Raw genomic sequence first — 14,975 nt, forward strand, 5'->3', positions numbered from 1 at the left:
TCACACAGTGCTGGGAGAGGGGCTGAGACACCCAGAGGGCTGTTAATGCAGAAGAGTTTGTTTCTGTCTCCCCCAGGCTCTGACCTCCTTGGGCTCAGCTCCTACCCCATCTGCAGTCCCAGCATCCCGCCATGGGCCCGGTGTGGAAAAAATGCTCAGGAAAACGAAAAGGGCTGAATAACGCTTGGGTGAGGCAGGGAACACACGCCTGTAGCGGAGACAACTGGCCTGCCGGGAGCATATATGCATAAGGAGTGAGAGTATGACTAACAGGGATTTTGTGTACACAGGGTGGGGATGCGGTTGTGGATGGCAGTGCCTGGGTTACAGAGGAGGGACTGTGATTTGTCTACAATGAGAAGGCAGTGATTGTGTGCGCTCAGGACAGCCTCCCTATAAAATCACTAGAACGGCTGCAGCGGGAGCATAGCGCCCTCTTGTGGCCACATCTCCAACCACAGTAGGTTCCATCCCAGCTCCCACAGGTCAATCCCAGCCCCAGCCTAACTTCAGCCCACACCCTAGCTTCACCCCAGCCAGGGAGCTCCCTCTCCTTCCTAGGGCTACCTCTCCTGCCCTCAGGGCCTTGGGGGTGGGAGTGTAGAAGAACAGAGGATGGAGCCAACCTGTACAAAACACAGCCTTTATTGGTTTCAAGGACACTTCCATGGGGATGTTCCTCTTAGGACCTCCACCCCACGCCCCACGAAGCAGGGCCTGCAAGGCTGGCACCAGACAGAGCACATTTGCAGGGAGGAAGATGGGAGCGAAGCTTCCTGAGGCTGGGAGAGTGGAGTCTGGGGAGGGGGACCTGCCCTGAGAGCAGTGGGACTCAGAGGACCCCTGGGTGTCACCGGGAGAGGTTGGTGTCACCAGCGCCTCCTCCTCCTCGTCACAAGAATTCTCAGGCCTCCAGACCTCCCACTGCTGGGGAAATTCTTCTCCAAAGGGCAGGAGCATTCTTTTCGGTCTGGGGCATCCAGCCCAGGGCAAGCATCTCTCTTCTCGTAGCCTCCAGGCCTCTGCGCCTGCCCTTCTCTCCCCTTGGAAGCACTTCTCACCTCCCTTACACTTGATTTCCTCAGGAAAGTCTCGCCTGATCGCTCCCTCCCGGGTTAGGTAGAAGCCCTAATATGAGCACCCTAAGCATCCCCTTGCGCGGTAGTTCATTTGCTCGTTTCAATGTTGGTTTCCCCCACGGGACGGCCCTGGGCCTGCGGTGTGACCTAAACCCAAGTATTCAGCACAGCGCCCAGCACTCGAAAAGTATCTTCCCCCCACAATGAAATTGGATAGCTCGGCGAATTCAAAGTGGGGGCACCCAGCACCTGTAGGACCCCTCCACCGGCGCGATACCTCCCCGCCGGTCCCCGTGGGCAGACCAGGCATCGCTCCCCAGCCCGTGGTCAGATGGGGGTGAGCGTGGGTGCCGAAGCATGCGGCTTGTCATTTTGGGCGTCCAGGACGAACTCCCCCCCCTCCACCAGCTTATGGTGGCAGCGGCAGGTGGAGGCCCGGCTGGCTGAGGATTTGGGGTTGCGGCTGCCGGGGGGCCGCTTATTGCGTAGGCCCCTGATGACCCTGTGGAAGATGAGGTAGCAGATCTCGCTGATGGTGAGCACGATGCAGACGGCAGAGGCGCCCACCATGAAGTAGGTGAAGACCTTCTTCTCCGTGGGCCGGGCGATGTAGCAGTCCACGGTGTTGGGGCAGGGCGCCACGTTGGAGCACTGCACGAGGCGCGGCATGCTGAAGCCGTACCAGAGCGTGTGCAGCACGTAGAGGAAGACGAACTCGATGATGAGCTTGAAGATGAGGCTCAACAGGTAGGTCCACCACAGGCCGCCGTGCTTCTTGCCGGCGTTGTCGTACAGCTTGGCGCACTGGTCGCCGTGCTTCAGGCGGTGCCGCCGCTCCCGCTCCTCCCGGTAGGCCACGTGCAGGATGACGAGCAGCGAGGGGCAGGTGACGAAGATGAGCTGCAGGGCCCAGAGGCGGATGTTGGAGATGGGGAAGTAGGCGTCGTAGCAGACGTTGGTGCAGCCGGGCTGCTTGGTGTTGCAGTCAAAGTCCTTCTGCTCGTCCCCCCACACGCGCTCCGCCGCCACCACGTACACCAGCACCCGGAAGACGAACACCACCGACAGCCAGATGCGGCCGAAGGCGGTGGAGTACTTGTTCACGCCGCTCAGTAGGGACTGGAGCGTCTTCCAGTCCATGGTGCCTGGTGGGGGCGCCGGGGGCCTGGTGCCTGGTAGGGGCGCCGGGGGCCGTGCACACCTGATGGGATAACAGGAAAGACCATATGTTAATGGAGGGGTGACATTCTCCGAGCTTTTCCTATGTTCTGCGCTCTGTGTGGATGGACTCATTTGATCATGGCAAAGACCTTATGAGGTCAGGGGTATTATGCTGCCTAAGCTACAGGGAATAGGCAGGGAGGGTAAGTAACCTGCCCAAAGTCACAGAGCTCGTATACCAGGAGGAACAACAATTCCTATTTATCGAGCATTTACTCTGAGCCAAGCACAGAGCTAAACACTCCGTGTGCAGGATTTCATTTAATCCTTATAACAACCCCACGAGGTCGATGCTATTAGGCTCCTCACTTACCCTTACAAAGATAAGGGTTGCAAAGTGCTTAGCACATAGTCAGGGCTCAATAAATGCTGGCCACTCATGAACCCTAGAGAGGTCCAGTCACGCATTTAAAACTAGAGTTGGATTCAAGACTGGACTGCGGGTGCCGGGGCTGTGCTGTCCATCACCTTCTCTCCCCTTCTCTGCTGGATGCCTGCCCCAGACCAGGTTCTTACAACTTACCTCGCTGATGCCTCGCTACCATCCTGTGAGGTTGGGGCTGAATCTTATTCTACAGAGAGGAAACTGAGGCTGGGGGAGGGGAACTAACTCCCCAAGGTCTCACAGCCGGTAGGTGGTAAAGCTGGGAGACGAATTCATGTTGGCGTGTGTGTGAAGAGGGGTAATGGCCTAGCTCTGGGGAATAGGAGATCCAGAGACTATCGAGCTAGAACTTCCTGCTCCCTGTGCCAGGCCCTGGGGAAGCCCCAGCTACCAGCCATGCTGGGTGCCAGGGCTTTGTTCAGGCCTCCAGATCACCCCAGCCATGCTGGGTGCGTGGAAACATGTTCTGTTTAGGCCTCCAGATCACACTTTTTCCACTCAGTCCTGGAGTGACTCAGAGGGTGTGGATGGGTGGGTCTGCCTAAGTGTACCTAGTGTCTGCGTGTTGCCATGGGTGTGACTCCACGTGTGTATGGGTCTGCACACACGTATAAGTGCTCCTGGAGCGGTGTATGTGACTGAGCATGCATGATGCCAGTCGGCCCCCTCGGCCCCCAGCCCTGCACAGCTGCTTCTCCCTCCCTACTGCCACCACCCTGGTCCAAGCCGCCACCAACTCTTGCTGGTATTATTGCCACGGCTTCCTTACTGGCCTCTCAGTGTCTGCTCCTGCACCCCTAGGTCCATTAAATTGGGTCATGCCACTCCCTTGTTTAACACTCTCTACTAGCTTCTCATTACCCTTAGAACTGCCCCCAGATTCTACCTCCTCACCCTTCTCTCCTGCACGCTCACCCTGTCTGTCTGCTCCGGCCACTCTGGGGACCTTGGGGGCTTTGGTATTTTCCCTGCTGCCTGGAATGCTCTTTCTCCAGAACCACGCATGGCTGGATCCTTCCCATCATGGCGGCCTCTGCTCAAACATCTCCTTAGAGCAGCGATTTTCAACCTTTTTCATCTCATGGCACACATAAACTAATTACTAAAATTCTGCAGCCCATCTGACAAAAAAAAAAGTATAATTTTGATTTGTTCACACTAGACAGCTATTGTTGTGTTGGCCGTTGTCATTTTAAAAATTTGACAATCTCAGGGAAAAGAGGTCAGTGCCCCTGACTAAATAGTCAGCTATTGCATGTTTTAAAAATTCTTGCAGCCGGACTGGGATAGCTCAATGGTTGAGTATTGAGCCATGAACCAGGAGGTCAGGGTTCGATGCCCCATCAAGGCAAATGCCCAGGTTTCAGGCTCCCTCACCAGTAGGGGGCGTGCAGGAGGCAGCTGATCAATGATTCTTTTTTCATCATCGATGTTTCTATCTCTCCCTCTCCCTCTCCTTTCTTCTCTGAAATCAATAAAAATATATTTAAAAATTCTTGCGGCACACCAGTGTGCCTGCCGCAACACTCTGGCTGAAATTGCTGCCTAAGAAGCCTCCCTGATAACCCCAAATCTGGGAGCCCATCCCCTTCCAGTCACTCTGCTCCCGTACCATTTCTCTCTCTCTCTTAAAAAAAAATTTTTTTTTTGGTTGATTTCAGAGAAGAAGGGAGTGGGAGAGAGACAGAAACATCAATGATGATAGAGAATCACTGATCGGCTGCCTCCTGCTTGTCCCCCACTGGGGATCGAGCCTGCAACCCAGGCATATACTCTTGACCAGAATTGAACCCGAGACCCTTCAGTCCACAGGCTGACACTCTATCCACTGAGCCAAACAAGCTAGGACTCCTTTATTTTCTTTATAGCATTTAATCACTATTTGAAATTAAAGTTTTATTTTTTAAGAATTATGAATTTATTAGGTCATCTGGAAAACCAGATGAGCTGAGTCTCCAAATGGTGCCAGCACCCAGGGACGGGGAGTCAGAGATTTTAAAGGACTCTAGGCGGGCTTTTTTTGGGCAGAAAATTCTCTGGGAAGGTCTTTTAAAGGTTTTATTTTTGTTAATCCTCACCTGAGGATATTTTTTTCCATTGATTATTTTCTTTTTAAGAGAGAGTGAGAGGGAGGGGGGGAGAGAGAGAAACATTGATGTGAGAGATACACATCAATTGGTTGCTTCCGCCCTGACTGGGGATGGAACCCAAAACCCAGGTCTATGCCCTTGACTGGGAATCGAACCGGCGACTTTTAGGTCTGCAGGTTGACGCTCTAACCAGTGAACCAAACTGGCCAGGGCGAAATGGAAGTATTTGTTTATTTATTTGTTTTTATTTATTGTCTGTTCCCCCCACTAGAATGCCAACCCTGTCTTGCTTACTACGTTATTTGTGTCTAGTGCTTGGCACAGTGTGGGTACTCAATGCCTGTTGAATGAATAAACAAATGAATGCTTACAGAGGCAGCGGGGAGGGAGGGGCCGTGAGGACTAGGTAGCCTGGGGGAAAACCTCCTTTCACTGAGAGAAGGCAGTTCCTTCTCAGCACCTTGGCCCCCTCGATGCCTCTCTCTGAAAATCCCGGACAAGGTCGGGTGACTGAACAAGACCCCATTCCTGGACGCCCTCCTCTGCTCCCTCTGAGACTGGCCTCTGGGGACGGGCAGTGGAATGTGCATGGAAAGTGGAGTCAGGTCTGCATTCAAGCCTCAACTGGCCACCTACTTCCAGGCATTCCCTGATCCCCGTGACTCCACGTCTTTCCCTCTGAAGGGAACCAAGTCCCGCTTTCCGGAGCTGTGGTCAGAATCCGGAACCAGCTCCTCCCTGCCGGCCACGCACCTGCTGGAAGGTCCAGACGGCGCGCTCCGCCAGCCCTGCGAGCAGAGGGGTCCGGACACGTGCTCCCACCGACCCTCCTCCCGGGGCGGCCACCCCGTGCAGCCCCCTCCCGGGCTCCACCCCCGGACCCGTCTGCCCAGTCCCGCCAGACACACCCCGGGGAGCGACTCAACAGCAAAGCATTTCCCTCCAAGCCCAGGCTTGGGACTGGTGGAGCCGGTCTGGTTCCCCACCGCGGCCCCCAATAACAGCTCCCGCCATCCGCTTTCCCAGCTCCTGGGCCGAGCAGCGCCCAGATTTTGTCCCCCCGCCCCCCACCCCGGCCCGTGGAATTGCATTTGAGGGACAGGGCACCCGTCCCTCGCAGTCGAAAGTCCGCGTAGAACTTCGCTTTCGCGGATCCCAAGCGGATTCCCAAAATCTGAAATCCTACACTCGCTCCCTCCAGCGACCCCTCTCCTACACGTTCCCTCCCATTGCAGGCAGTTTGGGAGCTTGCGGACATAGAAGGGGGGGCGTCCGGGAACCTTCCAGCAGCTGGAACCCCCACTCCCGCCCAGAATCGAGGGGAGAGAAGGCAGTGGAGAGGTCCCTCCATCATTCCCCCCCCCCCCCCCCCAGCCCCCATGCCCGGAGCCTCAGCCCCCGGATCCTCAGCCCCCGGATCCTCAGCCCCCGGATCCTCAGCCGCGCGGGCCAGGCGGGATCGGACGCAGCCCGCCGCCGGCCGTCGCCGCGGAGCGCTCAGCGTCCCTGGGGGGCCCTCCCGCACCCAGCCCCCCGCCCGCACTCGGCACTTACCCGCAGCGGCGCGGCCAGCGCGGGGCCGGGACCCCGCGTCCTCGAGGTCCGCAGCAGAGGCGGGGGCGCGGGGAACAGGGGCTCTGCGGACGCGGCGGAGCTCACTCTGTGGCCGGCGCCTGGGGGCGGTGGGGAGGAGGAGGAAGGGTCGGGGGAGGAGCCCGGGACCCCGCCCCGCCGCCGAGGGTCCGGCTCTAGCCCCGACGCTGCGGCGCGTTCCCAGGTCTCTCCCAGGTCCGAGCCTCGGGGTTTCAGGTGCGAACAGGGGCATCGGTGGCCGTGGGCAGGGCTATGGCCGAGGCTCCAATGAGATTAGGGGCGTGAAGCACTATAAACCGTCAAGTGCTGCGGCCCGGGCCCGGGCTGCAATCACGGCTCGCCCACGCGCGTTACCACTGGTGCTGTGCCCGCGTCCTGCAGGTCAGGGTCCCCGCCCGCCCCGACCCCGCGTGGGAGCACTCTTGGGGACCTGCCTTCCCGGCACGACGGGTCCTTGGCGGCCGTGCTGCCTCCTCTCTGTGTCCTCCCATGAAGTATGTGCTCTTTGGAGAAGCCGGGTGGGAAGGGGCGAAGCGAATCCTGCGCCTGGAGGTGAAATGGGTGGGGGCAGGTCGTTGCCAGGAATTACTACGAGGGGCCGAGCCCGTGGGAGGAGGTGGGGTGGGTGCGTGCAGAGGTCCCCGCTGAGGGAGGTGGGCCTGCGCCTGGGCTGCGCTCTGGGGACTAGGAGGTTTTGTCTCATTTACTAGTGGGCCCTGGTTAGGGAACCAATGAGCGCCCCTGGCACCCCAGCCTTTGGAGGGGAACCCCAGTGTTTCCGGTCTCCCCCAGGAGTCCTGGGATCTTAGTCACATTGGGCTTCAGCCCTGCAGTTTCAACAGCAATGCTGTTGCTGACACAAGGGTGACTCATTTTCCCAGGAGTACCCATTGGTGTAATTAAAGGCACCCCGCTCCTTTATCCTTAAAAGTGCCCCCAAACTTGGGAAGATCAATGACACTGTCACCCTACTCATGGTGATAGAGAGCAAACAGGGTCCCGGGGGTCTGAGACATCTTTGTGCCAGGCAATTCCCGAGGCTTCATTTCCTCCTCACAGTGCGGGGGGCGGGGGTGGGGGTGGGGGGCGGGGGGGTGGTGTGAGCCTTCTCACTTTTATGAATGAGAAAACTGAGGCACAGAGAGGTTAGGTGACTTGCCCAGGGTTACACAGACCCGTTCTGGGGGCCTCAGCCATGTGCCCACTCACCGGGTCCTGGCCTGCAGAATCATTGCTCAGACTCAGCAGTGCTGGGGTGGCCGGGGTGGTTCTGTGTCTGAGCTGGTGTGGGGAGATGTGTGAGTATGATGGAGTCCATAACTCTGCCACCTGCTCCAACCACCTGCTGCTCTGCTGCATTTCAGAGCAAAGCTAGATACCCGCCCAGTGTGGCTCAGTAGGTGAGCATCAACCCATGAACCAGGAGGTCATGGTTTGATTTCTGGTCAGGGCACATGCCCGGGGTTGTGGGCAGGATCCCCCAGTAGGGGGCATGCAAGAGGCAGCTGATGGATGATTTTCATCATTGATGTTTCTATCTCTCTCCTTCTCCCTTCCTCTCGGAAATGAGTAAAAACATATTTTAAAAAAACAAAAATTAAAAAATGAAATACCCACTTCCTTACCTTGTAGTCACTCTTGAACCCATTTGAACAATGTTTCTGTTCCTACCATGTCACTAAAGACAACCCCATCAAAGTCACATGGGACTCCATTATGCTAAATCTAATAGCCACTTCTCTGTCCCCATCCTCCTGGACTTTCAGAAGCACCTGACACAGCTGACCACCCCTTCCTTATCACACACTTCCTTCTTTGGCTTCCGTGACACCACATTTCCCGTTTCCTTGTACATAGAGGCCTCCCATCCCGGCCTCCAGAGTGGGCATGTCCCAGGGCTTTGCCTCCTCTCTCCTGGATGAGCTCCTCCAGTCCTGGGGCTCCCACTACCATCCATTTGCGGACGAATCCCACATTTCTAGCACGATTCCTATCTTCTCCCCAAACACCAGACTATGTGGCCCGGGCTGCTCCCTGACCTCCAGGTTTCCAGTTACTTGTTTTCCCTCCTGAGATCAACTGCATCTTTACTACACAGATATAGTACTCTTCATACATTTACTCCATGGAAGTGTGCTATGCCCATGAGTTGTACTTTGCTGTTTGCACTTAACAAAATAAAGGCCATTGCCCTGCCAGTGTGGCTTAGTTGATTCGGCAGCATCCAGTGCACCAAAAGGTTGCTGGTTTGATTCCCAGTCAGGGCATATGCCTGGGTTGTGGGCTTGATCCTGAGGAGGGGGTGTGCAGAAGGCAGCTGATCGATGTTTCACTCTCAAATCAACCTCTCTCTCTCTCTCTCTCTCTCTCTCTCTCATACACACTCCCTTCCTCTCTCTCTAAAATCAATAAAAAGAAGACATTGTCCTCTCTCAGTAGCTATAGACCTAGCTCATTCTTTTTTAAAAAATAACTGAATAGTATTCCATTTTCTCCTATCAGTAGATGAAGAGCTGTCTCTTAAAAAACAACCACCAGCTGAATAGTATATGTACCATAATCTATTTAATCAGTTCTACATTAATGAAAATTAAGGCTGTTTCTAATCTTATATTTCTTTCTATTATAAACACACTAGTGGCCTGGTGCATGAAATTCGTGCATGGGAGGGGGTTGTCCTTCAGCCCGGCCTGCACCCTATCTAATCTGGGACCCCTCAGGGGACATCCTTCTCACAATCCAGGACCGCTGGCTCCTAACCGCTCACCTGCCTGCCTGCTTGATTGCCCCTAACCACTCTGCCTATCAGCCTTCTAGCCCCCAACGGCTCTCCCGCCCCCGCACCAACCTTCTCGCCCCCAACTACCCCACCCCCACTGGCCTGATCACCCCCAACTGCCCTCCCCTCCTGGCCTGATTGCCCCTAACTGCCTCTGCCTCGGCCCTGCCACCATGGCTTTGTCCAGAAGGACATCCGGAAAGTCTCCCGGTCTAATTAGCATATTACCTTTTTATTAGTATAGACTATAAGAAATATCCTTAGACAAAGCATCATTAACAGATTTTTAAAAATTATATCTATAAGATATATTTCTAGAAGTGGAATTTTTGGGTTAAAGTTGTAGACTCATTTAAAATTTTGATAAAAAACAAACAAACAAAATTCTAAAAAAGACAAAAAACACCCTACCACTTTGATAAATCCCTCCATAGATGTATCAGTTTACACTACCAGCAGAGATGAGAGGCGTTGTTTCCTCATGTCCTTGTCAATATAGAGCATTGTCAAACTGAATGATCTTTGCCAGTGGTACCTCATTATATTTTTCAATTGCATTTCTCTTCTTCTGAGTGACAGTGAACATCTTTTCATATACTTAAGAGCCACCTGTGTTTCTTTTTCTGTGAATTGTCCTTTTCCTTTGCCCATTTTTTCAATGGGATGATTGGCTTTTTTATTATTTATTTCTTAGGAGCTCTTTACATATTAAAGAAAGAAGTCCTCTGTCAATGGTACAAATAGAAAAGATTCTCCCCTCCCAGTTTGACACTTGCATTTTGACTTTGTGTAGTATTACACTTCTTTTTTTTGGTAGTCAAATGTATCAATTTTATCTTTTATGGCCTTGGGGTTTGCTCATAACTAGAAATGCCTTCCCCACTCTGAGAATTGAAAAAAACAATTCTCCCATGGTTTCTTCCAGCTAAAGTAGTGCTTTAATGATATAAGTCAGGTCATGCCATTCCCCTATTAAAACCTTGTGGTAACTTACCATTACCTTTACGCTAACACCCACTCTCCTGGGACTAGCCTGCAAAGCCCCAATGAGCTAATCCTGCCTCACCTCCCGCCACATGTCCCCATGAGCACCAGTCTCCGGTCACACTGGCCTTGTTCAGTCCACCCTCTGGCCTTTGCGTTTGCTGTCCCCTCGGCCTGAACTGCTCTTCGCCAGGCAGTTCCCCCTCCTTATCGAGGTCTCACCTTCTGGTAGAGGTAGTCCCTGGTCTCCCCCTCGGAAGTTATCTCACCCCACGTCCTCAGCAGTGACTCTTCGGGGCCTTGTCTGAAATGACCTCCGGAGAGCAGGGAGCTCACTGGTTAGGCTCAGGGCCTGGAAGTAGCTGACGCCCAGTTACTGTTTGGAAAGTAAATGTTGGCCGCACGTGAGGTTTTGTGTGAGAGCTGTTTGTATTTGAGGCTGGGTAGCTGTGTGTGAAGGAGCAGCATGGGGAGTGTGAGCATGTTTGGCGTGTGTGGTTGTGAATGTGCGTGACTGTGGAGGTGGCTGGTAGGGTTTTGTGAGGTTGTGGCTATGTGTGAGGTGGTGACGATGGTGGTGTCTCTGGGCGGTTGTTTTTTGTTTTCTCTGGTGACCAGGTGATTTCAGTGCCTCGGTCTGCACATCCTGACCCTGCCAGATGCTGTCCCCTCACTCCCGACATCAGGCAGTGACCCCAACCACTGGCCTTTGCCTATTCTGGAGGGAGCTGGCAGAGTCTCCATTCCAGAAAGAGGCTCTGAGGCCCTGCTGTCCCACATTGAAGTGCTGCTGTCTGAGCAGGGGAGTGTGTGGGAGGGCATCTAGGCCATCCCCCAGCCTCGGGGCAAGGCTGTGTTGTCCCTGGTCTTGGCAGCTTCCCAGCCACCCCCACTTCCCCGAGGGCCCACACCTGCTGTCTGAGGGTGTTGGGTCCCAAGCCTGACACCTTACCTCTTCCGGCCCAGACTTGGCCCAGGCTGGTCTTGATCTCAGGCTGCCCCCTGTGTCGGCAACTCTGTCCAGACTTCAGGCCGGGGCTTCCCGGGAAGGGGCAGGGCCTCCTCTCTCTGGCTGGGATTTTCCGTGTTTGCAGGCCAGGTGGAGGGATGGAGGCTGCCAGCCCTGTTCCAGCATGTCTGGGGCCATGACTAGGGAGGAAGAGATGTCCCAGACTCAGGCTACAACGTTTTCCTTTCAAAACCCCCAGAGTTACTTGCAACTTCTGCCTGCACAACTTTATCCTCGAATAAAGGACGTGATATACGACTTTTCTAAGTTGCTGCTAGGATTCAACCATTCTACATGTCTACGGGATCCCACCTTCTCAACTACCCAGGACCTCACTCTACCTCCTCTCTTTCTCCTCCATCACCGCCCTTTTGCTCTTCACTGGCTCTTTCCCATTGCAATAACCATGCTGGTATTTCTCCATCTTAAGAACAAACATTTGTTTGGAAAGTAAATGTTGGCCGCACACGAGGTTTGTGTGAGAGCTGTTTGTATCTGAGGCTGGGTACCTGTGTGTCAAGGGGCAGCATGGGGAGTGTGTGCGTGTTTGGCGTGTGTGGTTGTGAATGTGTGTGGTTGTGAATGTGTGTGGTTGTGAATGTGTGTGGTTGTGAATGTGCGTGGTTGTGAATGTGCGTGGTTGTGAATGTGCGTGGTTGTGAATGTGTGTGGTTGTGAATGTGTGTGGTTGTGAATGTGTGTGGTTGTGAATGTGTGTGGTTGTGAACGTGTGTGACAGTGGAGGTGGCTGGTAAGGTTTTGTGAGGTTGTGGCGAAGGTTTTATAAAACCTCCCCTGACCCCACTTCTTCCAGCATCTGCCTCATTTTTTCCCATTTCTTTATAGCAAATCTCAAAGGAGTTATCTTGCTTGGCCAGTGTGACTCAGTGGTTCGACCCATGAACCTAGAAGTCACGGGTTTGATTCCTGGTCAGGGCATATGCCTGGGTTTCAGGATCAATCCCCAGTAGGGGGCGAGCAGGAGACAGTCATTCGATGTTTCTTTCTCATTGATATTTCTATCTCTCTCTCTCTCTCCCTTCCTCTCTCTAAAAATATATATATACATAACTATAAAAAATATATATACATAACTCTTTTATAAATATATATGTATATATATATTTATAAAAGAGTTATCTTGATTCATTATCTCCATTGTTTTGTCTTTCTTGAATTCACTCTAATCAGGCGTTGGCTCCTCATAGTCCACCCAAACTGCTCTTGCCAAGGTTCCCATAGCTAAATCCCACGGCCAAGTTTCAACCCTCATCTTGCCCTGCACTCCCAGCAGCTTTTGGCCCCCAGAACACCGCTCTCTCCTGACACTTCTTCCCTCTGATCTTTCTTTCTCAGTCTCCTTTGCTGGTGCCTCCAGATCTCCCTGACTTCTCAATATTGGAATGCCCTGGGCCAAAGGCCTAGCACTCTCTCCCCTGTCTTCAGTCTCTTGGTAATGTCATCAAGTCTCAATAAATACCAAAATTAGGCTGACAACTCCTAGTTACTTATCTTCAGCCCAGACATTTCCCTTAAAAAAAAAAAAATCTTTATTGTTGAAAGTATTACATGTCCTTTTTCCCCCACATTGACCCTTCTAGCCTGCCCCCAACCTCACCCTAGGCCTTCACCACCCTATTGTCTGTGTCCCGGGGTTATGCATACTAGTATATGCATACAAGTTCTTTGGTTGATCTCTTCCCACCCTTCCACCCACCCCCGCCTTCCCTGACTCCAGACCATTCTCTGCAGCTGCTTCTGGACCCTCCCTATGGAAACCTAGCAGATATCACAAGCCCCTTCCTTAGCACGGCCAGATTTAGGAGCAAAGCAAACAAAAACAAACCCCGCTCAGTTAATTTGAATTTCAGATAGTGTGTGGGACAGGCTTCTGCTAAGAAGAATTATTTGCTGTTAATCTGGAATTCACATTTACTTGGGTGCCCTGTATTTTGCCTGACAATCTACTCCTTATTCTCCTCTCAGCCTTCTCTTCTCACGTACTCTCTGAGTAAATGGCAATTTTACTCATCTGCTAGTTCAGGCCCCACAGGCAGGCAGAGTCATTACTGACTCTCTTTTCTCATACCTTGCATTCAGTGTCAGTGACTCATTTTGGTGCTTTTTTCAGAATCTGGACACTTCTCATGGACTCCATGCATGTTATCCTCGTAACATGAAAGCCATGAGCCACCCCCCCCCCCCATTATTGCAAGAGCTTGTAGCTGTCCTCCCTGCTTTATTCCTTGCCCCATTCATCTGTTGCTAACACTGCCATCCCTTTTTGTTCAAAATGCACCCCTGGCTTCCTCCTTACTTAGATGACAGTCAAAGGCATCAGATGGCTTGAAGGAACCTATGCGAGCTGGTCCTTCTCAAGCCTCATGCCTCTCCGCTCTCCCACTGCCTCATTGGCTTCCTTGTTGTCCTGGGTACGCACGGGTCTTCCTTAGCCTCAGCGCCTGTGAACTAGCCAGCCCTTCCTTCTATCTGGTGCACAACCCCCCGCCCCCCCCTCCACCTCCCAGCTCTCTGCCTAGCTTGTTAGTGGCCTTCCTTGGCCTCTTCATCTCGAATTGAGTGTCACCATTCCCTACCCACTTCCTGCTTTATTTTTTCCCCCTTAGCACTACAATCATGTAACATATTTTACATTTTTTAAAATATATTTTATTGATATTTTACAGAGAGGAAGGGAGAGGGAGAGAGAGTTAGAAACATCGATGAGAGAGAAACATCGATCAGCTGCCTCCTGCACACCTCCTACTGGGGATGTGCCCGCAACCAAGGTACATGCCCTTGACCGGAATCGAACCCGGGACCCTTCAGTCCACAGGCCAACGCTCTATCCACTGAGCCAAACTGGTTTCGGCATATTTTACATTTTTGCTTATTCTTCTTGTTAATTGTCTTTCCCATCGCTAGAATCTAGGAGGACAGTAAATTTTGTCTGTTGTGTCCACGGGTGTACTCCCACTGCCTAAAACAGTGCCTGGCACTTCGTAGACAACAGTATTTACAGAATGAGTGACTGAGCACCCCCCACTCCCCGCCCAGCACACCAAGCTCCGGCCAGGCCAGCACACAGCAGCAGTTTCACCAGTTCCCTTCTAGCTTAGCATCCCGTCCTCCTACCCCCCAGAAGGTCCTCCCTGACCACCTGCCCTCCTCCAGGAAGCCTTTACTGACCAAGCATCATCTGTTTCCCCTCTTCTTGCCTCCAGGCCCAAACCCTGGTCCTCAAGGGTTGGCTGAGCTGTCTGTCTGGCCTCACCTAGCCTTTGCTTCCTTCCAGATGGGAGGAGGCTCTTTGCTTGGGCTGTCCGAGCTGCAAGGGTGTGGGGTATCGGGGTGGCTGGGGAAGCCAGCTGGGGCTGAGGTGTGTGCAATATGCTTGAAATCAGCCTGCCATCTGCAGTGTGGGAGCTTCTGGGGCCTTGTCCCCGGGCGGAGGAGGTGATGAGCACTGGGCATTGGGGAGTAGAGCCTCGACTAGGTCTGGGCTGCGGGGTCGTGGTTCCTGAACTCTCTGTTCCTGTACATTGGCGAGATCTTGACACAGGCATCTGAGTAGATGGCTTGCCATTAGCTGAGCTTGGAAGCACAGGAGCAGGAGCAGGTGGGAGAGGCAGAAGAAAATGATGGAGATCGAGAAATGATATGTGAGTTTGTAAATCCAGCCATTTGGATGAGGCCATAGGAGCTTTCTGACATGACCTGTAAAAAGCCTTTCTGATGATGCAAGTGCACAATAGACAGTTTCGCCCCATCCCACACTCCATCCGGAGCCTCTCCTAGCCCTCCCAGAGCCTCCGGGGTGGGGTGTGTGTGCAAA

At 53.2% G+C, this 14,975-nt stretch overlaps 1 protein-coding gene across 1 annotated transcript; it reads right to left on the minus strand.

Annotated features, from left to right (window-relative positions):
- Nucleotides 1-652: 652 nt before the first annotated feature.
- On the minus strand, nucleotides 653-7,036 carry GJB3 (gap junction protein beta 3). The gene is made up of 2 exons (XM_079776129.1): nucleotides 6,330-7,036; nucleotides 653-2,280 (listed from the first exon to the last, which is right to left on the minus strand). The coding sequence occupies exon 2, from the start codon at nucleotides 2,217-2,219 to the stop codon at nucleotides 1,407-1,409; it is 813 nt and encodes a 270-aa protein (XP_079632255.1). The 5' UTR covers nucleotides 2,220-2,280; nucleotides 6,330-7,036; the 3' UTR covers nucleotides 653-1,406.
- Between the last annotated feature and the right edge of the window lie 7,939 nt (nucleotides 7,037-14,975).

Source organism: Cnephaeus nilssonii (assembly GCF_951640355.1).
Source record: "Cnephaeus nilssonii genome assembly, chromosome: 7".
NCBI lineage: Eukaryota > Metazoa > Chordata > Mammalia > Chiroptera > Vespertilionidae > Cnephaeus > Cnephaeus nilssonii.

Bases quoted from the DNA above. Each gene is read 5' to 3' on its own strand.
- GJB3 (XM_079776129.1), bottom strand. From the start codon at position 2,219: ATGGACTGGAAGACGCTCCAGTCCCTACTGAGCGGCGTGAACAAGTAC.